This window comes from Lemur catta, chromosome 5 (genome assembly GCF_020740605.2).
Source record: "Lemur catta isolate mLemCat1 chromosome 5, mLemCat1.pri, whole genome shotgun sequence".
NCBI classification, from domain to species: Eukaryota; Metazoa; Chordata; class Mammalia; order Primates; family Lemuridae; genus Lemur; species Lemur catta.
In genome coordinates this window covers 44,276,391-44,300,241 of record NC_059132.1, presented here as the reverse complement: position 1 = coordinate 44,300,241, position 23,851 = coordinate 44,276,391, and the positions used below count along the sequence as shown (strand labels likewise).

General features: G+C 42.9%; 2 protein-coding genes across 3 annotated transcripts in view; one reads left to right on the top strand and one right to left on the bottom strand.

Annotated features, from left to right (window-relative positions):
- The window catches only part of LOC123638766, a 30,208-nt gene extending 7,819 nt beyond the window's left edge, over positions 1-22,389 (bottom strand). The window contains exons 1-4 of the mRNA XM_045552597.1: positions 22,380-22,389; positions 18,880-19,107; positions 12,763-12,835; positions 12,298-12,482 (exon numbers count right to left, since the gene is read on the bottom strand). Of these exons, the coding sequence (XP_045408553.1) occupies positions 12,298-12,482; positions 12,763-12,835; positions 18,880-19,107; positions 22,380-22,389 (496 nt within the window). The remainder of the gene's footprint in view (positions 1-12,297; positions 12,483-12,762; positions 12,836-18,879; positions 19,108-22,379) is intronic.
- Positions 1-23,851, top strand: part of RREB1 (ras responsive element binding protein 1) — a 128,795-nt gene that overhangs the window by 5,623 nt on the left and 99,321 nt on the right. The gene's annotated exons all lie outside the window — the stretch shown is intronic.

Here is a 23,851-nt window from a genome sequence, read left to right as displayed (position 1 = left end):
GCTCGCTGAGTGTTTCATCCCTTTCCCCCTTCTTCAGAGACTGTGGGGTAGGATTGTTATAGAAATATGTGATATTTCTGGTGGTTTAATTACTTTAAAAATTTCCTTTTTAATTTTGGATTTAGTTAATTTCACCCTACTTTTGTGAAGGCTGTTAGCAAAGATTCCAAGTTTATGCTCATAGCAACAATATGAGGGTTACGTGGGTATATTGACCCATTTTACAACTGCTTCGTGGTCCACTCGGGCTGGTGATTAATCAAGCCCCAGACCCAGAACTCCTAACTCCAGTCTAGCTCTGTAGAACAGCTGCTTTTTAGAGGCAGCTTGGCCTCAGTGGACTTAGCATTAAATATATCCTACCTGTTTATTTCTGTGTCTGTACGTGTGGTGTTTTCTTTGAAATAAGACCAGATCCTTTTCAAAATAAATCTGTGGTTGAATTTGAAGGTGTAAGGGAATTTAAAAAGAAACGTTAGCCTTTGGTAGTATTTCTGTTGATGAATGTGATTATATGCATCTTTTCAGTAGCTTTTCTACCTCATGAGATTTTTGTAAGGGTAAAATAAGTATTCCAGAAAGTCAAAATCTATATATGGAAGAAAGTGGAATATTTTGAGCTCAGGAAGCTTTGTGGGTATCCACTTTGGATTTCCTTTCCAGAATTTTGCACAATTCTATTACCTTAGGCAAAATTTGCCTAGGAGTTGATGTTCAAATTGAGGAAATGCAGCACCTTCTTTTGCTTTGAGCACTGGAAGACAAGACCAGTGCTCACTTAGGGATGAGTTTTAAGGAAAAGGCAGGTGGCAGGCTTGGGACTCACTCTTTAAAGCAGTGGTTCTCAGCCTGTTGATTTTGTCCCCAGGGGACATTTGGCAATATCTGGAGGCATTTTTGAGTGTTTTGCTGGGGGGGAAGGGGGGAGGGGTGCTATTGGTCGTTAGTGCATAGAGACCAAAGATGTTGCTCCACATCCTACAATGCAGAGGGCAGCTCCAAATGTTGGCAGAACCAGGATTGAGAGAGCCTGCTTAGAAGGTACAGTAGCCGTGGCCTGTGTCATATCTACAAGTACGCTGGGTGTGCTCCCAGTGTTGCATGTGATATATTTGGAGATCTGAAATTCTGTCATGCAAGTAAGCATGTGCCTGTACGTTACCATGGTTGGCAAGTTCAAGGTTTCACAAAAAAATTGGGGTTGGGGAAAACATTAAGTGACATTAAATGTATTTGAAAACCCGTTAGTAAATAAAACTTCTAGAACTCATCGGCTTCTAAAACAAACCAGATTCACTGGCCCTGTGAAACTGTTGTGGTAGGTGGCTCAGCTTTCCAAGTCCCCTCATCAGTTATTTGGGACGCTTGCTCTGATGCTGTCATCTGCTAATCTCCCTTGCAGTTTTAAGCTATCTGGAATACACCTTTTTTTAAAAAAAAACTTCAAATGTTTAAACTAGCCCTTACTTACTTTTTGCATTTGTAGTCTCCTTTATTTTATTTTCTCAAGTTTTTGCAAAATTCTTACATAACTCTCTGCCCTTTTTATAGGGTAGTGTTTCTGAGCCAGGTCCTCTGTCCATATGTGTCCTCTTGAGAGGCTGGTGGGAGGGAATAAGAGGGTGCAGAGAAGGAGACAGTGATGATATTTGTGTCCCATGACCCCCAGACCTCAGACCAGAAATGTCTTGTATAGTGTGACAGGAGTGATCTTTTAGCCATAAGTGACACTTGGCCTGAGCCCTGTGCCTCCACATCCTGCCCCCCACCACCAGCTGCCTGCGGTGGGCAGACAGTTGCCCCAAAAGGGGCCTAGGCTCCCACTTACTTTACAGACGTGCAGTGCTGGAAGATAGCTCTTTTTATATCTGAGACCCTTGGACAGGCTGTAAGCACCCTGTTGACAGCAGTTGCACCGATGGTTATCAGTGCGGCCACCTTTCCAGCCCTGTGCCTGGGCACAAGTTGTGGTCCTGTGGAACGCCCCATGCATTCCGGTGCTTTTCCGTCTTCTCCTCTAACCTATAAACCGGCAACTCCCAACTCTCTATCTCCATTTACAGCTTCTCCCAAGCTGGAACCTTTTATCACCCTGCAGGTACCTCACCCTGCAGGTACTTGTAAAAATGAAAGTCATCCTACTCCCTTCTGGAAGGTGATCTTAAATGCACCAGCCACCCAGTCTTCTAGGCCCGGAACCTCACTGCTGTCCTGACTCCTGTCTCTCTCAGCCCCCATGTTCAGTCAGTCACCAGAACCTCCCTGAAACCACGCTCCAGTCTGGCACTGACACTGGCTGTTCCATCGCTCCTGACCTAAGGCCTTCATCAAGTTGCAAATGCCTCCTAAGTTAATTTCCTGCCACCAGTTTCTCCCTATTGCAGTTCATCCTCCAATCTGCTGCCAGAGTTATCATCCTCAAAAACTAAAGTTGCTCATGTTGTTTCTCTGCATAAAAACATCTCTTGGCTCCCTGTTGTCTACAGGAAGAAATCCAAACTCCTTAACTTGGCATACAGGGACCTTCGCTTGCTTCCAAACCAAATTTCTAGTCTCAGCTCTTGTCACTCCCTTCTACGCCACTGCCACACTGAATAATTTCTTACTGCCTCTGCTTTTGCACAGGTTGTTCGTTCTTTTGTGTCCTCATCCCCTTCCCCTGGCAAAGACCATTTCTTACTCTTATTTCAAGACCTTGTTCAACCTCTTCTAGGGAGATTTAGGCCCTCTGTCCTAAATAACTTTTATCTCTGTCAAATGTGTGTCTGTTGTCATTTATCTGTTAACATGTTTCCCCCACCTTAAGAATATTTTTCCAGGCCCTGTACCTAGCAAGATTGCATAGTTAGTGCTTACTCGATACTTTGTGTTGATTTCTAATACAAAAAAGGAGAGTTTTTGGAGATTTTGGAAAAGAGCCACATGTAATTTGGAAACTAAGGCCTAAATTGCGCTACAAATTCAGTGAAGGAGACGGACATAAACTAACATTTTCAGCATATCCGTCATGCAGAGGTTTGGTGCTAGGTGTACACTGGTGGGAAAGAATTTTAAATGACAAAAATTCTAAAATTAAAGTTGGCTCAGCTTAATTTAAAGAGAAAAAAATCCTTGTTAATGCCTGGTTGCGCTAAAAGCTGTCACACTGGGGCCTTTACTAATTATAACCATTTTTCATGGCTCTTGGTTTGAAGTTTACATTAAATAGGAGAGATGGGCACACAGATCAAAGACCAAAATCATTTCAGAGCTCCAATGTGTGGGCCCATTTTCTCTGCTTAGTTAGAGTTTTGTTTCATTATTGTTATGAGTTAATAGGAGTGTTGGTCTGTGTATAATTTAACTTCTCTTTTTTCCATTACTCCTTGGATTTAAAACAGAATACTAAACCAGAAACCTACAGGGTATAAATCTTGTGTTATTTTTGTGTATGTGCAAATACATACTTGATAATAGTTGTTTGTAGATCATATTTATAAAAATGATAATTTTCACTGTTTTAGGGGAATTTCCTTTATCCCAGGACTTTATTGTAAAAAATAAAAAAAACCAAAACACTTCTCTGAATACACAAAATCCAAATCTTAACTTTCTTTTAAAAGAGGTACATACATCTTTGGAAATAGGGGAGATACCAGGAAGATGGAGTGGGTGTTTCTAAATACAGGGTGGACCCCGTAAATGGGATTCCTTTTCAAACAATGAATTCTTTAAAAAAAAAATTGCATGGTGGAATATTACTAAGTTTAAATATTCTTTAGTAAGTGCTTACCTGGTATTTAGAGTTTAGGCTCAGATCTGACAGATACATTCAGATATAATATTCTTAGTTTTATTTCTAAGGAGGCTGATATATTTTCCTCTCTGATGTAGAAAATGGATTTTTAAAAGCCATTTTCCTCTTTCACTTTAGGACTTTTATTGTTGTTTTGGGGATAAAACTGTTTAGTGAACATCTCAAACAGATTTTCCATGACTTGGTTAGTTAAATCTGTATGTACTTGGTTAAACTGTTCTACTTAAAAGTTTTAAACCGAGTATAATTTAAAGGAGGCTTAACTCCTGTGTCTCTGAATTTGATTCGTATTTAAATCATGAAAATTAGGTTTCTGAGAACCATTTGTCATTCAAGAGCTTAGTATGGCTTTATAGCCTCCTTTTTCCAAGTGAAATTCAGTATCAGATCCAGCCTCCTTTTGGAAAACAGGCAGCTTTCCACCACCACCAGATTTGCCAGCCCTGTGGTGTTACTTTTTAAACATTTACAGATTTTATTTATTTATTTATTCATTTATATCTATCTGTCTGTCTATATAGATAATAACTTTAGATAGGCAATCTCTTGCTCTGTCACCCAGGCTGGAGTACAGTGGCGTCATTGTAGCTCCACTGCAGCCTCCAATTCCTGGGCTCAAGCAATCCTCCTGCTTCAGGCTTTAATAAATATTTGAATTATCTACTATGTGAAGGTACTGTGTTAAGCACCAAGCCTACTGGTATGGAAAGAGACAGTTGCTAGCCTCATCAAGGATGTATATCATGTTGAAAGAGACACATTCGGCAATTAACAGGTCATTTGTATCTGTGCTAAGTGCTAAAAATTAAGTATGACAAGGACATATGAAGTGAAGTTTGGCCTTTGTGTGGCTGGGAGGAGTGGAGGATGCTGGGAGGCAGGTCAAGGAGGGCATACTGGCAGAGGATGCTGGGAGGCAGGTCAAGAAAGCATCCTATGGAAATGACATTTGAGCTAATGTCTGAAGGGTGGTGAGAGGAAGGAAAGAGTATTTCCAAGAACAGCTCGTATAAAGGCCCTGAGGTTGGAGAGGGAAGGGAGAGAAACCGTGTGTTTGGGGGAAGAAAAGACACAGAGTAAGTGAATAGCAGGATTGGTGAGGTAGGTGGGGCTAGAGCAGGCCGCTAAGAATTCTGGGAAGCTATAAAAAGTGTTAGGCCGAAGAGTGGCATGATGAGATTTACATTTTTGAAGATTACTCCTACCCAGAGTGGAGAATAGACCTGGCTAGAAGGAAGGAACTATTTTGCCTTCTTTTTGCAAGAAGGTCAGTTAGAAGGCTAGCTTTTGAAAACATTGAAAGCCAGTGGCGGCCTGGAGTGCAGTGGCACTAGAGGTGGGGAGCTTCGATGGCTTTGGTAGAGATTTCAGAGGTGGGACAGAACTTGGTGACTTGGGGTTGGGGGAAGGGAGAGATGACTCCCTGGCCTCTGGCTTTTGTAGCTGGGTGGATGGTGGTGCCTTTCTCGAAAATTGGAATGCTTCTGGATTAAGTAAGGTTTATGCACAAGGTATGTTCCCTATCCTTTAAAGAGTTATATTTATGTTTCCCATGTTTTTTAAAGCTTTTTCTCTACTACTATGTTTTAGTTGGTTAAAAATTATGTACCTCTGTACCTGGTATGGATGAAGCATGAAAAGTGCTTAAATAATAGTTATAATAGAAACGGACATTGTTGTTCTTACCTATGGAAAGAAATGACTAGCCTCCTCCTTCCTTCCCCTCCTTCTTTTCCTTCTTTCCTTTTAATTTCCTGATGCTTTAAGGAACAGGAAAGATTTCTTATAGGTGGCCTGAGCTTTTGAATGATTTTCAGATGAGATGGACACCTGCGTCTTAAGACCGTTTAAGTTTGTGCTTGTTTTAGTGATGCTTTATCTCTGAGCATGGGGCTTGTGGGGAGGAAGCTTTGGGTAAGCACCAAGCTAGGACTCTCACAATTGCTCAAGCCTTTTGCTTAGGAGTACCAGAACTCCTTTCATGACCCGATTTTCTAACTTATTTCATAACTGGAACCACATAAAGGACCTCAGTGGTCACCTGATGCCCTTAATGCCTTAGAGTTACATCAATATTTTGCTTGACCAGTAATCTGTATGAAAACAAAGTTCATTCAGTAAACAAAACTTGTTGTGTATCTACTGTGTTCTGGGCTCTCCACTGGATCTGTGGGTGCCAAAGGAAAAGAAATAACCCTTTCCATAGGGAGTGGAACTTGTCCCCACAGAGTGATTGTCTAGCGGGTATTTAAACACCTCTGGTGATGGCAGACTTGGTACCTACCCCCAGGTCGTCCTTGGGTTTCTACTGTGTTAATTAACTTTTTTTTTTTCCCATGGCAAACAAAATCTTTTTGGAGCAAGCTAGATAATGACGTGTTTTCTGCTGAGTTGGTACACACTAGAAGCTGGAGTGCAGGCATGCTGCCCTGTGCTTTATGCAACTAGTGAGGCAGCCTGCAATCTGACCCTCAGACAGTTCCGTCAGGGTTTTGTGTTCCGGGCTGGTCGGCCAGTGGCCATCTCCTACATTAGGATTTCTACTCCCGAGGCTTCCCTCGGGCTGCGTAGCCATCCCCTTGTGTGTGAGTTGGGCCACCATCCTTTAAGATGATCTTACAGGAAAGTCTCATCAGGGCTTCTGTTTTGGGTAATGCTTGTCTCTGATATCATTCAAATGACTCATCAAAACCTTAGGTGAATCCTAGCATGTCCCAAAGAAGTTTGTCTTTTATGGTGTCCGTGCTGATGGATGTGACCTGAACGTCCCTCTGGGCCTCAGGTAGCACTGGTCATTTGCCCACCTTGGGGAAAACATGATTTTCCTTCTCTTGCTTCGGAGCATGGATGTTTCCACATCACCACAACTGTATATATCCCATAAGGGCAGACACCACACTTTATTCCAGTCCTGTATTGATAAGATGAAGGTGGGGCTGAGGGGGAGAGAACTCAACAAAGATCCTTCCCCCACCCCACCTCCACCCACTTTTTAAAATTAGAATAGCTTAGTGAGGAGATGCTGTGAAGAAAACTTTTAAAGCTGGGCTTAAGTATATTTTTTTAAAAATTTAAATTGTAAGTCTCTCTACAAACAACTCAGAGTCCTTCTCCACACTGTGACCCAAGCAAGTGTGTGAATTTGGAGGTCTGATGAGAAGGTTGTTATAAATATAGCTTACTAGATACTTGCCCTGTGATGAATATCCAAAATTGGTGTCAGTAGTACATTCAGTAACCGATTTCTGCTGATAGACATATACAAGCTCCCTTTTGGATAACCTCTTCATAGCTACTTATTTTGGAAAGTGCCAGATAGTGGTGACCACACACCCTCTCTGTTGGGTGATTTTGCACCACTATGGTGTCACTTCTTCATGGGCCTCATGTGTTAAGTTCTCTAGGCTTTGGGGTATTGGCATATCTCACATACAGTTGTCTTCGGGATACGTTAGACCATCTGTTGCATTAAGATTACATGAATGAAAGTTGAATATATTTTATGTAAACCTCCTGAGGAGATTAATGAAATAAGTTAATAAATAAACGCTTTGGAATTTTAGTGAGGTTTCTTCTCAGAGAAGTTCAAAGTGGTATCAGTTAGGCCAGGCCATGTGATGTGTCTTAAGGGTGTCTGTGATATGCCCCTTCTTTGTGGACCCAAAGCCATTGTCACCTTGCTAGGAATGTGGCATTGGGATATGTGCCATAAAAATTACTTTTTCCTCAGGAAAATGGGTGTTCTGCCTCGGAACAGGAGAGCGATGCATGTTTGGTCCTGTCGCGGCAGCGTAAGTGCTGAGAGCAGGGGTGGGCACCCCTCTTCTCAGTTCTGCTGTTGGTTTTGTTTCTTATTTTAAGCGGCTCTTGATGGAGATGTGGGCGAGAGGGTGGCAGGTGTGTTCTGAAGCTTGCGGTGTGCCCTTGTCTCTTCAGTCTGCACTGGAGAGTAGATGGCATGTGGTCATGTGTCCGTTTTGTGGTGTACTCATGAAAAACGGGGAGGAGTACGTGTGTATTGGGAAGTAGTGTGGGTAGCACTGGTCAAATTATTATATTTAGGGACCATGATTTCTTTCATTGTTATCTCTACAGTACATGGAATTTTGGAAGGGCACATTTGGCCGACTTGTCTCTAGGAAGTCGGATGATAGCTAATGCTGCCTCTCGTATCTCTTTAGAAAACTGGATCCACAGAAATCCAGTCTTGAACAGCAGAAACCTTAAATCAGATAAACCAGGAGTTAAGTATTTCAGTTTCTTTTCTGACTTTGCTAGACTTAACTTCGTACAACTTCAATCTGACAAGTCAACAATCTAAAGTCATTACACTTTAATTTTCCACCTCTTTTTGGTTGTTAGGCTTTTCATGGAGAAATACTCTGTATGATAGTAATAGGAGCAGCACTCATAAGAGCTAACATTTATTGAGCACGTACTAGTTACCATCGTCCTAAATTCTTTACATGTCTTTACATGCATCATCTCATTCATTCCTCACAAGTCTTTGACTCAGTGATGTAGGTGCAATTATTATCCTCATGATTCAGACGAAATCGAGACCCAGAGAGGCAGCCCCTAGGAGGATTCAGACAGTGACCTGTGCTTCTCACCCCTGCTCAACTACCTCCCATAGTGACATGGTCCGCTCACCAAATACTCACTGAAAACCTGCTATGTGCAGAGCCCTCCCTACGATATGCACATCAAGGGGAGAGATGGGCAAGAACGAGTGTGCTGTGATAGGGTTTTGGCTTCTGGAAATAGCAGATGACAGCTTACCAGTGGAACAGCTCTTTCTAGCTGGCATTTGACGAAACGAGCTAGAGCATCACTTCTGTGCTGTCAGGAGGGGAAATTGGTGTTCTATGGAGTGAGGGACTTGCAGAGATGATGTTAATATCTGAACCAGCTGGCTGGGCTTTGGGTGCCCCAGAAGGGGAAGGGATCAGCAAGATGTTAAAGCTGAGACTGGGGGCCGGCAAAGCCCTGGACAAGTCCTGCCGAGGATGGAGCTTTCACCACATTCCCATTGGAAAGGTTAATGGGTGGAAAAGAGTTGGTCTTTCATATGGTGGCAGATGTCCTGGAAGTGGAAGAGGGTGGGCTTAGACGCCAGGTTTCTCCTGGTCCTCTGCCTTGTAGGTAAAGAGGGACTCTCCTGTCCTGTCTCTTAAAGCCTTTCTTGCAGATGCCTAGTTTTGACCTCGCTCAAAGTGCCAGAGCCCTGTTTCAGAGACTTTTATGTTGGCCACGTTTGGAGAGACCAGGAACTGTAAGCTCTGTAAGCACTTGGGGAATTCAGCTTTGCTTTGGGTAGGGCCAGTGCCTTGAGAACAGGTCCATTGTTGCTTTATACTATAATAGGTTATTGTTATTTCACTTAATTTATAAGCTTGAGATTTTGTCTCAGAATTGGTATTGAGGTAATTCTAAGAGGCCCAATGATCTGTGGACCTAGTGAAGTAGGGGCAGCAACTGGGTTGATGTAATTACTAACCTGATCTTAAAATTTGTCCAGGTTCCAGTGCGGTAGCCTCTGGGAGGTGTCGTTTCTTTGTTGTTTTGCTTTTTAAGCAGGAGGAGCCATGTGGACTGGAGGCCAGTGAGAGGAGGATGTCCTATCGTAGGGTGTTTTGTGGCGGGGGTCACCAGTGTGCGTTGTTCCTTTTATGAGGATGCCTGCGTAAGTTATGGAACTGGCAGGTCTTGAATTGCGATGAGCACTTGAAGGTCTGTTTCCTGTTTCTGGTGGGTCTGTGCAGAAGCACTGTTTTGAAACCAGTAACAAGTAGAGAATTTAAGCCTCGTGAGCTACCAGCTCAATTATAACTGACCTGTCTTCTCTATTTACTACTACTATTATTATTATCACTGTCATTTTGCTCATCACAATTCGGTAGTCTCAGCAGAGTAGTGAAAAGCGGTCTGGATTGGGAGACCAGCATTCTGAGCTCTGTCATTTTTCTCATCTGTGGAATATCACCATCAGCAAGCTTGCATCAGGAACCGCTTCTGACACCTACCCCTGGTACCAGGTTCTGGAAACACAAGGATGAGTAAAGCATGGTCCCTGCCCTAAAACTCACCAGTGTCTCACAGCAAGCAAGGACATGCAGGGGACCTGCAAGCAGGAAGTGGTCAGGGAAAGAGGAAGTGATGCTCGCAAAAGTGCAGGGTTTGCCACGTGGAGGAGAAGGATGTGGGGAAGGGAGAACGTACTTCTAGGCAAAAAGAACAGTTTAAGTACAGGCCCTGGAGTATGAAAATACAAGGCTTATTTGAGGACAGGGCAGTGCAAGTAGTGGAGTGGGACCAGAGGATTGAGTGTGTGGAGTGTTGTGTCTAGCTGGGGTGATGACGGGGGTTGACCCTGGAAAAACAGACGGAGGCTAGGCTGTGTAGGCCACGTGAGCCATCGAGTGCTTGACACAGGGCCATGATGTGAGCAGCTCTGTGTGTTAGAGACCTTTTAGAAAAATTAAGTAGGAGAGGAGACAACTGTGTTCAGCAAAGTTGCAGCATGAGCTTGGAATTTGGTACCCTCTTTAACAGAATAATTTCTTCCTTTTTTTTTTTTTTTTTAAGAGATTTTTCAGCCCAGGACTTATGGGCTGCCTTCTGAAGCACTGTTAAATGATAATGGAAAGGTGGGGACGTTTATTTTCAGAAAACAGAATTCAACTGAACAATGTTGAAACTTCTCTAATTGTGTTTTACTAATTGGTACTTATTTAAGCTCATTAGGGAGTGGAATTCTTTAGACAAAGGAGAGGGACTCATTTCTTTTCTCTCAAAAATATTGAGGATGGACTCTGGGAGTCAGATGGGGACGATGTATTCCTGGTAACCACCGGTTTGGTTTGTCCGCTGGGCGTGAACATGCGGGGAGAGGGCGAGGGCCCTGGGAATCAAGGCTTTGGGGGCTGAAGGCGCTGGTAGAAACTGAATCTCTTCAGAGGTGAAGCTGTCTTACAGCAGTTGCCAGCTCACTGCTCACCTGCAGAACGTGGGCCCTCACCCAGGTAACGGCCCTGCCCCTCGGATGTTCCCCGTCCTCTGCTCAGATCCACCCTCCCTCACTACAGATGAAACGGCCAAGAAAGGGAGCAGCGTGTGCCCAAGGCTTGAAAAATGGGGTGGATGTGAGGGAAGTCAGACTGCAGGCCCCAAAGACAATTAGTGGGGTAGTAATTATTGTAGAGGTACAATATTGCCTTGTACACTTAGGTTTTCAGAGTCCTCTGTCCTCTGGGGAGGAAATATTAATTTTTTATAGCCTGACTTTATACATTTCAAAGCTTGTGCTCACAGACGAAGGGGATCAGGCTGAGAGGGCTGTGCAAGGGTGGGCTCCCTGTAAAATTGGTAGGTTGGACAGAATACATACCTTAAAGTTAATCATTTTTGTCACCTAAAATGGATTGATATATTTTATAATTTTCCAAATTGTTGGCAACCTTTTTTTGTTTAGTTTTGTTTTTTAACGTGTTCTCTCATTTGAGCTAGGATTGTGCAGGAGGAAGTAGGGTGCTGGTAAGCTGAAGTGGGACTTTGGGGGACTTGGAGGGGAGTTGGGGTGGGGGCAGCATCGGAAAGTGCTATGCCCAGGGGGTTCCTTCTGCATATATGACCCAGGGCACACTAGTTAGGGAGGGAAGGCACTGTGTATGTCCATGTGTAATGGTCTCAACAACCTGATGAGGCAGAGCTATTATTTTCCCTTTTTTAAAGACAGGGAACTGAGGTTTAGAGATGTTCCTATTTCTGAGATCATGCAGCTAGTGACAGATGACCAGGAAGCTTTATGGTGTATTTCCATAGTCAAAAGAAGTATTCTTTTTCTTGTAGATAATCTCAGCATACCTTGGTACCTGCAGAGTTTCTACCACCTAACTGAATTCGTTTGTCTTGATTCTTTGCAAACAGTTGGCTTAGATTTAAGCATAACACAGTATTTGATGGCTCCAGCTTTATCTGGAATACCCTTAATTGAGCAACTGCTGTGTCTAGGATGCTACGTCTAGACATGGTAGAGCATGGTGGTTCTTGCCTTTGGGGAGTAGATATTGTGAAAGGAATTCGCTGTGCCATGTGGACCCTGAGCCAAGTTCCCATGGGAAGGCTGAGGCTCACGGAAGCTAACAGAACTGCGTCTGTACTTCCAGGAAAAGCACAGGCAGGGGCTGAGAGCCCAGCAGGAAAGCGCAGGTTGATTGGGAGTTTAGGGTGTGATTTCGTGTGGAGGACGGTGTACTAGCAGATGGCAGGGTTGGAGGGATACGTGGGGCAAGGTGGAGGTTGGGACAGAATTCTACTTTTTCCTCTGTAAGTGGTAGGGCATCCTAAGTTTTTTGAGCAAGGAAGTGACAAGTTGGCCTGCTGGGGCCTTGGAGACACCCTCAAAGGGGGGAACGTGGTTTGGGCGTCTGTGCTGTGTGTGGCTCAATTCACTGTTTGCTTCTGGCCCGAGGCAGAGCACATCCCAGGGCAGCTGGTACAGGATGTGCAAGCGGCAGCTCTCAGGATCTCTGAATTGCCTAAAGCCACTGCAGTGATGTACACACAGGGAAGCTTGATTTCTTTATAGCAAGACTTGTTGAGAAGCTGAATCACATACTCTGGCTTAATATTTGACTTCTTAGTTACCAATTCTAGGTGAGCCACCTTGGAGAGGGGGAACATCCTGTCATAGGAAGGGTGCGGCCAGGCAGCAGGGAACCTGGATTCCATTTTGACCCTGACAAAAGTTTTGGTTCATCTCCCTTTGGTCTGGTAGGTTCCTTTTGGGTACTGATGTATCATGTTTATAATGTTGGTAGGTGGGTTTATATATGAATACCACTGACTTACTGAAGGCAGGGCCGAGACTGTGTTGAGTGGCGCTTTGGGTTAGTCAGAACACCTGGCCCGGAGCTGGGGGCCTGTCCCCGGCCTCAGGTGTTGTATGTGGCACTTGAGCCTACTCTGCCAGCTCCCCTGCCCAGCCCAGTTTTAGAGTCATGCCGAGTCTTCGGCTGTTGTGTTCTCTGCCTTGGCCTAAAAGGAGAGAAGGGGCACCCTCGCTGCCCTCACTGGGGGCAAGAGCAAGTCTGGATGTGTGACTCGCACTGATAATTCCCCCAAATCATTTTTATCCTCCACAGCCAACACGCCTTCCTCTAAAAACCTGCAAAGCAGTAGTAAATCCCTTTCCATTCCTCTCCTTTGCTCTTTCAGTCCTCTGGTAAAGCTGGAAGTGCCTGAAAGAGAGGCAACCGGAGCCAGGGCCGACATAATCCACACACTCTGGACGTCACCCCGGGTGACTCAGATTTGGTTGCATTTGTCATTTCACAACCACCTGCATCTGATCCTACTGTGTGGGCAAACTGTGCTGGAGAGTCTCTGCCCGGCGCCTGGTCTTGGTAGCACACCACCACCCTTCCCCAGGATGGCTTTTCCCAGTCTGCTAGGGAAAGATGCCATGCCTGCCCCCGCTCCCCGCCCCATTCACTTCCATTAATAGTCATTTTTAAGCGGCAAATATGTGCCATCATATGCCAGTCACATTAAACCCTCTCTGGGCATTTTCTCCATAGTCCTCACCTCAATCCTATCAAATCGGTATAATTATTCTCATTTTGCAGATATGGAAGATGGTGTTTGGGCAGATCGCCCTAATCTTTCCAGTTACCCTTGATATATAGGAGACGCTGCACCTCTCACTTTCTGTACTTTATCTCATTTAATCTTTGCATCGGCCTTATGAGGTCATTGTTATTTCCATTTACAGGTGAGGAAACTGAGCTTAGAGAGTTTTAAAAACTTGCCCAATGTCACTCCAGCTAGTAAGTGAAGGCATCTGAATTTAAACCCAGGCCAGCAGACTCCAGTACAAGTGTTCTCAATCTTGGCTTTTCTGTATTTGTTTATTAAGTAAAAATTTCTAGTTTGGGCTGACAAATCTGATGGCTTATCTTGGATTTGTTTTCTAATGCTTTTTCCATTTTTAAATGGGGGAGGAGTCCTAGGAAACTAATGTTTATCAAGTATCCACTAAGTTTTAAGCCCATTTTCTGCCTACAAAATCTAGAAAAATCTGTTTTTTCTTCCTCATACTAGAGTGTAAGCTCCATGAGGACCTCTTGTTCTTTTTAAACATTTTATTCACGGATGCATCCCAAGGACATACTCGTGGAAGGAATGAGTGAGGCAGGGGTTATGTGACCCATTTTGCTAGTGGAGATACCGAGGCAGGACAGTTGGGTGACTTGCCCATAGGCACACACCATCCTTGAAAACAACTTTTGCTTTTTACACATGTAAAATGAGAGGAATCAGATTTATGTCATGGGACTGTAGAGTGTGATATAAAACACTGTAAATACCCAGACTCTGGTGCAGTGTAAACATTCAGTAAGTGGCGTATATGTTGTGGTTGGAGCTTCTCTTCTGCATGTGCCTTCATTTCGGGCAGGGTGGCCACACAGATTAGTAAAGCTGAAAATTTGTGAGCCACAGAAACTTTAAAAAACATTTAATTAATCTAATGTTCCTGTCTTTGCTATACTATCCATCACGCGATACAAGTAGTAAAATTAGTGAAATCAGTTCAAATCTACCATGGGCAAGTGGTTATAACTGGCAAGACTTGATTAACCATATTTGCATTTTCTCTGTTTACACTCATAGAGCATTGCAATGGAAGGGGCCTCAGGGGTCATAGTTCATTTATTCTCCTCACACCCCCTTAATTTATAGGAGAGGATAATGAGGCCTGGAGAGACACAGGGTAGGGCTGGGCGTGGAACCTTGGTCTTGCGTGCTAGATTCTCTCAGATGTCAGTGCACCCTGCCAAGTCCTGGAGCCTGCAGTTTTGTCCTCGTGGGCTTGTCTGAACACTTGTGTGGTAGAGCCACAATTATTCCTGCTATGATGTTAGTGAGTAGATTATATCAATAATCCACCAAGAGCCAATAAATCAAAATCACTACTATTTAAACACTTTTTTACTCGTTATAAAATGTTCTTAGCCAGGCACGGTGGCACATGCCTACAGTCCCAGCTACTTGGGAGGCCCGAGGCAGGAAGACTTGCTTGAGCCCGGGAGTTTGGAACCAGCCTGGGCAGCATATTGAGACTCTGCCTCTTAAAAAAAAATTTTTTTAATGTTTTTATTCACTGTAGATAATAGGAGGGAATATGAAGAAAATCAAAACAACCTGTTGTCCTGTGACTCCCAGGATTTCAAAGGAAATAATCCTAAGAACTAAAAATTATTTTTCCATTGGATTTTTTATTATTTCATTGCACATATGTCTCCTATACACCATAGAAAAGTTCTAAATGAACTAAAAGGGAAAAACATCTAATATTGCAAAAAGGACAAAAAGTAAAATTATTGACTCCCACAAGTCAGAGATAACCATCGTTGATACTTTAACTATATATCTTCTTCTAGATGGTTTTCTGTGGATACACACACATATTACAAAAGTGGGATTTATTGTAGACAATAAACCTATTTTTGTACATGCCTTTAAATTATACCATATCTATTAAGAATTTAAGATGATATGACAAGTCTTTTGGTGTATTCAAATGTTCTTTGACATGAAAATCACATTATTTTGATGTGCCATAATTTGAGGAGGTGGGGCCATAGGCTAATGTTTTGATTACTTTGCATTCACTGGCCCTCACTTTGTGAGCAGGGGAAAGGTATTCTTTCAGGTTAAATGCATCCAAACTAGAATTAAAATTTTTACTGTAAATTATGAATATGTAGTTAATCAGAAATTGGTTTATTTTAAAAAGGAAAGTACTGAACTGACAAAATGTGTTTATTTTTTGGAGAGTGTGTGATCTGTCATCTTAGTTATCCCAAAACAAGTGAGGGTCGATGATGAAAAACAAATCAAGCAGTTTAAAAAGTCCTTCTAGAGGGTCAGACTTTCTTGAGAGGAAGGTGTTTGTCATCTTACTTAGGGCACAGTGTTGTGAATGTTAGGAATGGTGTGATATGTTCTTTACTTGTGATTATATTTTTGTTGGAATTTTTGCTTTAATCAATGTCATGTTGTTTGGACATTCTGAAGCATTTATTCCCAATCTTTTTAAATATAAGGACCTTTTAATGTAAAAAATTTTTCCAGACCAAGTATGATTTTAATTATTTTTTTAGTGAAGAGTTTGAGACCAACCTGGGCAACATAGTGAGACCCTGTCTCAACAAAAAATAGAAGCATAGCAGCGCTTGCCTGTGGTCCCAGCTACTCAGGGGGCTGAGGTCGGAAGCTCTCTTGAGCCCAGGAGTTCAAGGTTGCAGTGAGCTATGTTTGCACTATTGCACTCTATCCTGGGCACCAGAGCATGACCCTGTCTCGAAAAAAAAAAATAATAATACAATAATTATATTTTAGTGGAACTTATTCTATTAATTATGGTGTCTTCATAGATTTGCAAAATAATAGTACACATATGTGTAAATTTACTTGATTTATACTTGATTTTTAGATGTATAATGAGCAGATGAATAAGTGGATCCCTTGAAATAACTCCCTAGGGGCCCTGGCCCCAGAGGAAGACAGCTGTAAGGAAAATAACGATGAGATCAGTTCTGAAGTTCTGAAATGCAAGTGTAATTCTCTAACTCCAGCGGTAAAGACTGTTGTATCACAAGTTTAGGAAGATGCATTTTCTTGTACCTGTTCATGTACTGAACAGTTTCCAGAGTGACCCTTCATACTCTCTCATTCTTCTCATCATTTCAAAGGAAAGAATTGAATTGGAGAAGTGAATTAAATCAGCCAGATTGTCAGAAACATTTCAGTATATCCCATTACATATCTCCCTCAGCCCTTTTAATTAATCTATTAGAGAGAGGGCTGGATTTGTTATCTAGGAGACAAGGGGCCCAAACCAAACCTTGATTATGATTAATGAAAAGGTAGTACTTTGTGCCTTGGTTTTTCCGTCTCTAAAATGGGCAGAGTATCTTCCTTGTGCCATAGTCTTAGGACATGACATAACAATGCCCATATGCAACATTTTCTTTTCTTTTTAATCAGTAAAAGCAAACAGAAAAACCTTTGTGAGGATAGAAGCTATTGGAAAGTACCATATAAAGGGATGGTACCATAAATCTAGGGAAATTCTAAGCATCCTGAAAGCTGCTTTAAGGCAGGGCAGCAGCCAAACGAACAGCTGGTGGAATAAGGCCTTCCTTAGAAACTTTATCTCCATTTGCCTAAGTAGTCCTATTTTCCTCTTTTTAACAGGGTTGGGGGCAATGTTGTAGTAGCTTAGCTGTGGTTATTCAACAGTGCTGCTGCCTCTTCTATTGCTATTCTTAGGGTTCTGACAACAAAGTTTTTGTACTGCTTAACTCTCCAATATGTGGGTCGGAGATGTGCTGCCTCATTTCTGATGTGCCTGTTCTGTCTGCAGGAATAGCATCCCAATGTGTGCCACCTTTTTCTCGGAGTTGGTGCTGGGAACAGGTATTGTTTACGTTTTATGCAATGTCTGTAAATTTTTAAAACATTTAATGTGATCTTTATTTTAAGCTTTTATAGCCTTTTCCAGTTGCTTTAGGGAATCATCTGCAGTTTTGTTTTGTTTTTTGTTTTTAGCAAAACCAGGTAGACAGTAAGTACCGATCATCTGAGCCCAAGAAAGAGTTAGGTTTGGGAAGCCAGTACCCTGAAAAGACCACATTGTTTCTCCTAATACTAAAACTGGATTTTTACAACACAGGCAGGGAGAATTACCTTTATGTAGTGGACTTGGTGAGAGAGGTGGCCTACGACTAGAGTCACCTGACCTCATCTGCACAGTGGGACCAATACCTCCTCCAACTGGTTAATTCAGCTGTGAGGCTCCCATGTCAGATCAGAGACGATGATTACTTTTGGTAGACACTGACTTCACCAAGGTTTCCAGGGAAAAAAACCACCCAAACATAATTTCAAGAATTCCAAAGCAATTTTGACAATTCCGATTCTAGTAGAGGTTTGATTTGAAAGGCAATTCCATCTGTGCCTTCTCTTTTGCCTTTGTTTTATCAGTAATTATGGTTTTCTCAAAAAGTAGAAATGAGTTATAAAGTATATCTTAAGGATTTTAGTTTGTTTTGTTTTGAAGAATTGTTTAATTGGCTAGGATTTTTTCCCCCTCAGTAGCTTGTTGCAGGTCCCAATAAGTAGGCAATATGGAGATAATATTAATAGTAAATAACTAAGCTCTTTGTAAGAGATGTTATTTGAGGAAGGGGTTATGAATATATAATAAACTTAGGAATACATGCATAAAGTTTTCTCTGAACCTACCTTTGTGAACAAGAGAAAAGGTGATTTTTAGGCATAATAGTGTACAAAATAATGAATAACAATCTCTAAAAATATTTAAATCTAGAAACAAAATATAAATATTTTTATTCAAAATGGATTGAGTTCTGAAGCCTGATGCTTTCAAGAGTTCTTTATTGTCAAGTGGCTTGTGAAAGCCTGTCCTTAATCAAACATGTGTTTCCCTCAGCATTTCATTAAAAAGGTACACATAGGTTCACATTCTCCTACATGGAGGGGGCAGTGAAACAGAAACTTGATAGAAATATTAAGGAGGGGGCCGGGCGCGGTGGCTCACGCCTGTAATCCTAGCACTCTGGGAGGCCGAGGCGGGTGGATCGTTTGAGCTCAGGAGTTCGAGACCAGCCTGAGCAAGAGCGAGACCCCGTCTCTACTAAAAAGAGAAAGAAATTATCTGGCCAACTAAAATATATATAGAAAAAATTAGCCAGGCATGGTGGCACATGCCTGTAGTCCCAGCTACCCGGGAGGCTGAGGCGGTAGGATCGCTTAAGCCCAGGAGTTTGAGGTTGCTGTGAGCTAGGCTGATGCCACGGCACTCACTCTAGCCCGGGCAACAAAGCGAGACTCTGTCTCAAAAAAAAAAAAAAGAAAAAAAGAAATATTAAGGAGGGGAAAAAGATAAAGCCACGGTGGCACCTGGCCTCCCTCTTTCACTTCCCTTCCCAGCTCTGCCCCCCTGAGATGTTCTTCGAGAAGATGGAGGAAGCTGCTGTGCTTAGGGTCATCACCCTGGATCTGGCTACTCCTCTGGATCTGGGGACTGGAGTGGCTCAGCACTGTGATTCCTTTCCCAAAGCCCAGAGCTGACTTGTCACATTCAGCTGCCATCAGCAGTTGGGCAGTCCTGTCTCCAGGCTTTCCCAGGAAGGCCCCGGAGGAGCCAGGAGCAGGGAGGGACTGAGAGAGTGCCCAGTTCCAGTGGAAGCCCCCTGGGCTGTCAGGGGAGGAGGTGCCCTCTGGGATGGGGTGTAGGGAGAAGGATAGGGAGTTGGAATCCAGAGAAGAGGGTGTAGAGGCTGACTGCAGTCACTGACATTGTCTCAGTACAGACCAAGCTGTGGTTCAGAAGTTGTTTGGTGTTGGCTGTCTCTCTTCAGATGTTAGTGTTCAGGGAATGCATTTGATAAGTTTATGGTTTACTAACATGAGTGTGATACACACGTACATTTTGGGGTGCTGAATAATAGGTGAATAAAACTAAGGAGCCAAATGCTGAGATAGTTGTTGTTTTACTAATGAATTGAAACTAGTTTAATTGGCTGAACTGTTGGAGTCATTTGCCCAGACTACACCAGGTAGTAACTTTTGTTTGGTCTACTAAAAGATTACTTGGAAAGGTGCAGTATTAAATTAAGGTGTGAAACGCTTCAGTTATGCTTTCATCTCTCTTGGTGATGCTGGAAGGAAAGGATGGGAGATGAGAGTCATTTCACCTCTACCTGACTCCTCCTCTTCCTCTCCCTGCCCTGGAGCTGCAGCTTCAGCTTTCACAGTAGCTCAGCCAGGCTAGGCCCAGCGGTTGGATTTTAAAGTATTTCTCAGTAGTTTTCAGTATCATCAGTCATCACTTTCGGAGTTTCTTTTCATTTTCAAGGGTACCCAGTCTAACCGTTTAGCTCCTTTTCAATAGCCTTCCTCACTCACTTATGCCCAGTCAGGAAAATTAATAATGTTAACTGATTTACTGTCGCTGCAAAAAGCATTAGTTAATTAGACTTTTACACCTCAGTCAGATGGCATTAGACACCCTTTGTGCACTTTAACTCAAGGATGTTAAAGACCTAAATCTTTCAGAAAAAAAGAAAAGAAAGAAAAAAGACAGGCACTTTTCCAGTTTAAGCTGCATGTTGGTCCATGTTAATTAGGCATTTGTCCTTTAGTCTGGAGGTGATAGAAAATGCCAGTTACTGTGGTATTTAACTGACATCAAACTCCTGTCCAAATAATTCAGTTGGGCCCAGTTTTCCCTCTTAATTGGTGGGAAGGAAAACTTCGGCACACACCCAGAATAAGGAGGAAACTGTTACTTACATAGAACATTTAAAAATTTCATTCTGAAGGATCTGAAGAACAATTGAATATTTTTTTAATTAACTATCCAGTTGAGCTTTTTAAAAACAGTAACAACAGAATCTCCCCTAAAACTTGAGCTACCCAAAATGATGAGCTTTCATGCAGTAAATGAAAGTTCAGTGATTGTTGTTATCCAAGGTCAAAAGGTAGTTCTTGTTATCCAAGGCCCTTATAGATTTATGTATCTGTTTAGTACTATTTTAAAAAGTGTTCTGAAAATTGACACTTAATTTTCTTAGGGTTACATTCTTTATCAATACCAGAAATTCACAAGTGGGTTAAGGCATCAAGCAATACACACATTTGAAAAAAAATATAGGGTGGCTTATTTAAAAAAAAAATGACATGGATATGATGGTTTCTAGGAGTAATTAGATGAAACATACTTTTTTTCTTTTTTTAAAGCAACTATATTTGTAGTTGCTGGAGAAGGTAATCCTCAGTGACAAGAGTGTAGTTTACTTTATTCATTCATGAGGTATGTAAAACAATTCCAAGAATAATGAAAAGATTTTTTTCTAACTGGGAGGTAGCCTTATTTGACTTTAAACTTCACTCATTTTGTGATGGTTTCTAGCCAAAGGTTCACACATTTGAGAGCACTTCATTTTTAGTACTGAACTACTTTTTCGTGCACTGAATGAATGCAATATGTTAACACTCCTGTACAGCCCAGAATTGCTTGGCTGCCCCTTGCCCTGCCTGCCTGGTACTGGCTGAAAAGGTACCATTGTTTGTTCTGCAAACACTGGGTGATGTTTGTTTCCAGGGTGACTGGTTCTATTGCTGCCCTTTAAGCAAGGTGGGGGGGGGGGATGGGAGAGAGAAAGTTGGCTTTAAACACCTGAGAGCATCCTGTTCTGGATACAGTCTGTGTATGTGTGTAAGTTGAAATTTTATTTTAACTGAGATAATTGAAGAAAAAGGGATAGTGTGGAAATGGGAGGAAAGGACAGTATCAGTAAGTTCTGATTTTTAACTCAATATACATGGTGTGAATGTAATGGTAAGAAATGTTAGAATTAACGATCGGGTTAGACTGAAGTTAACTGTGTTTACATTTGGAAAACTAAAGAGTTACAGGGAGAAAATATTGTAGATGATAACTGTTAAAAAGTGAAATTTATTTTTGTATGAAATGTTCTATAACCTATATGCAGCTATTCAGATGAATAAATGTTTGAGTTTAATTTAATGGGTTATTGATGTCAGGTGGGCCTTCAAAAAAGTTTGAGAGAATATGAAATATAGACACATTTGTTTCAATTTTAAGTTCCATAAAAAAACAAAAATTAGAAAATTCTGTGGAATCGAGGTGTATTTGTAGCAAAAATTTTCTGAAAAGATAACAAAATAGATTAAAAGCATCTTTTCATTGGTGATGTATATTGACTTAATTCATTAGAGTTTGGAAATTTGTATTTTATCAGTGACAAATTTTAGCTTTAAACTAGAAAAAAAATTCCTTCTCCCCGCTTCTTTATTGTACATAGATGCTGTTAGCAGAACTTTGCCTTTTCACTCCTATCGGGTTTAGTACAGTTCATACGCAGGTTTCAGTAAACATTAACTACTTTTATCTGGGCTTGCAGTGTGCTGAATAGTTAGCAAAGAGTGTCCTGCAAGAGACAGATGAAAATGAGAGTCCAAGGTTACATGGATGTTGAGGTTCTTTTTTTTTTTTTTAATTGAGAATCTGGGGGAAGGACATAAGGCCCACACTTTAAATATCTTCTCTTTATGTGGGCCTACCCCAAGGCTACTTTGCCTGGCAAGTATGTACTGAGGCTGAAACAGATTTGTCCAATTGCCCTGAGTGGTAAGGCAAGTGATGTTAAAACCTTGTTTTTCCTTTCCTGTCAATTAAAAAAAAAAAATCTCAGTTTTATTCAGGCTGCCCTCTAGGATGAAAGGTTCTCAAGGTCCCAGCAAAGATGTAATACAACATTTATCATGGTGATTCTGAAGATCTCTTTAAGTTTTATAGAGATTTCCTTTTTTCCTTTTCTGGACGATTATTTGGGTTGCCCTTTGATAACCAATTTTGTTTCTGGAGTTAGCACGGTAACTCGTAAACAAAGTGCTAGAATGAAATACGGTCAGATAGAATAAACATGTATGTTTCTGGTATCATTTAATATTCCAAAATTTTTGCCTATGTCCATTTTCGAAAATAGGAAAGTGATTTGTGCTTATTTTTAGTGAAAAGGACATGCAAGTTTTAAAAATTACTGACAATAAAAATCATCCTCTTCCTGCCCTTCCATTCCAGGAGGTATTGAGGCACTGAACTTAATCAGCTGGCCTCGCTTTTTGGTTCTGGATCTGCCCTGCAGACTATGGCAGCCAACTCTCAAGTGGAAAGTTGCTAAGAGAGAACAAGAATTGTTCTTAGGCTGGTGTTCCTAAACCTGAAACACTGAGTTTTAAGCTTTGCAAGCGGATCTGGGTCCAGTGCTCTTGGGCCGGGTTTGCTCACGACAGGATGCGCGTTGCGCTGGTTCGCCCTCGAGCTCCGGGGTCGGTGACCTGTCGGACGGGCAGAGCCGCCCCCGGCCGCCGACAGTCTCCCCCGGTTCCTGGGGAGGGCCGTCAGGAGGACGGCCGGCGCCTTCCCTCAACGGCCTGGGCAGCCGTTGTGCATCGGGAACGGGGTCTGAGCGGCTTTGTGTTCGCACAGCTGAAGGCGCTCAACCGCCGCCCCGGGGCCCGGGGTCAGGCCGCCGGCCCGGGCTCGCGCGATGAGCGCCCGGTGAGCGGGCAGCGGGGCCGTCAGTCAGGGAGGCGGGCGCCGATTGGCCGGTTGGCCGGCGGGGGCGGGGCTGGCGGCGTTCGCGGCCGGCCTTCCCCCGCGCGGAGCACCGCGGTCTCTTCCAGCAGACCTTGACGTGCTCTTGTCAGCCTGCGGCGGGCATAGCAGCCTGTGGCCGCTGGAGCAACAACTTGATGAACAACCAAAGCTCTTGAAAGACCCGTTTAGCATCTGAGCCTTTTTTTTTTTTTTTAAGATAAATTCCTCTCAAGGAGAGCTTAGAAAATGTGTGTGGTGTGAGCCATGCCCCGCCCCCCCCGGCCCCCGCCATCCGTTTTGGCTAATTTGAGGGGTTTCTGCCTGTGACCACTTTAAATTTTCTCAAGTTTTGCATAGACGTTGAGCTTGCCTACTTGCATTTTGTATTTACTTAGCAGAATAAGTCCCCATTAAAACGTTTGGTTTCCCGCTGGCTGTTCTGGAATGAAAAACAACATGTAGCTAGACAGTGCTCTCCCCGTTTGAAGAGGAGGAGAGGTGCAGTCCGGAAAGGAGACGGGACCAGGACAGTGTCCGCAGCCAGGTGGCTGAGCCCGAGGAGGACAGCTTCGGCTACAGGTCCTTGCTGGCCCTTTCCGCAGAGTATTGGGCAACGGCTCTGTCCTTTCTAACAGGACCCGCCTTCCGAGAGTGGGCCAGAGGGCGGGCGTGGGGCAGAACCGGCCCCGGGAGCCGGGCTCTCGCGTGCGTCCCAGCCATGTGCCGTTGGGACCGGGCACCTGTCCCTGTCCTGAAAGCCAAGCACCCGTGTCCTCTCCCACCTGCCCTCCATTTCAAGTCTCTCTCTCCAGGTCAGTTTGTTAATAATAAAAATG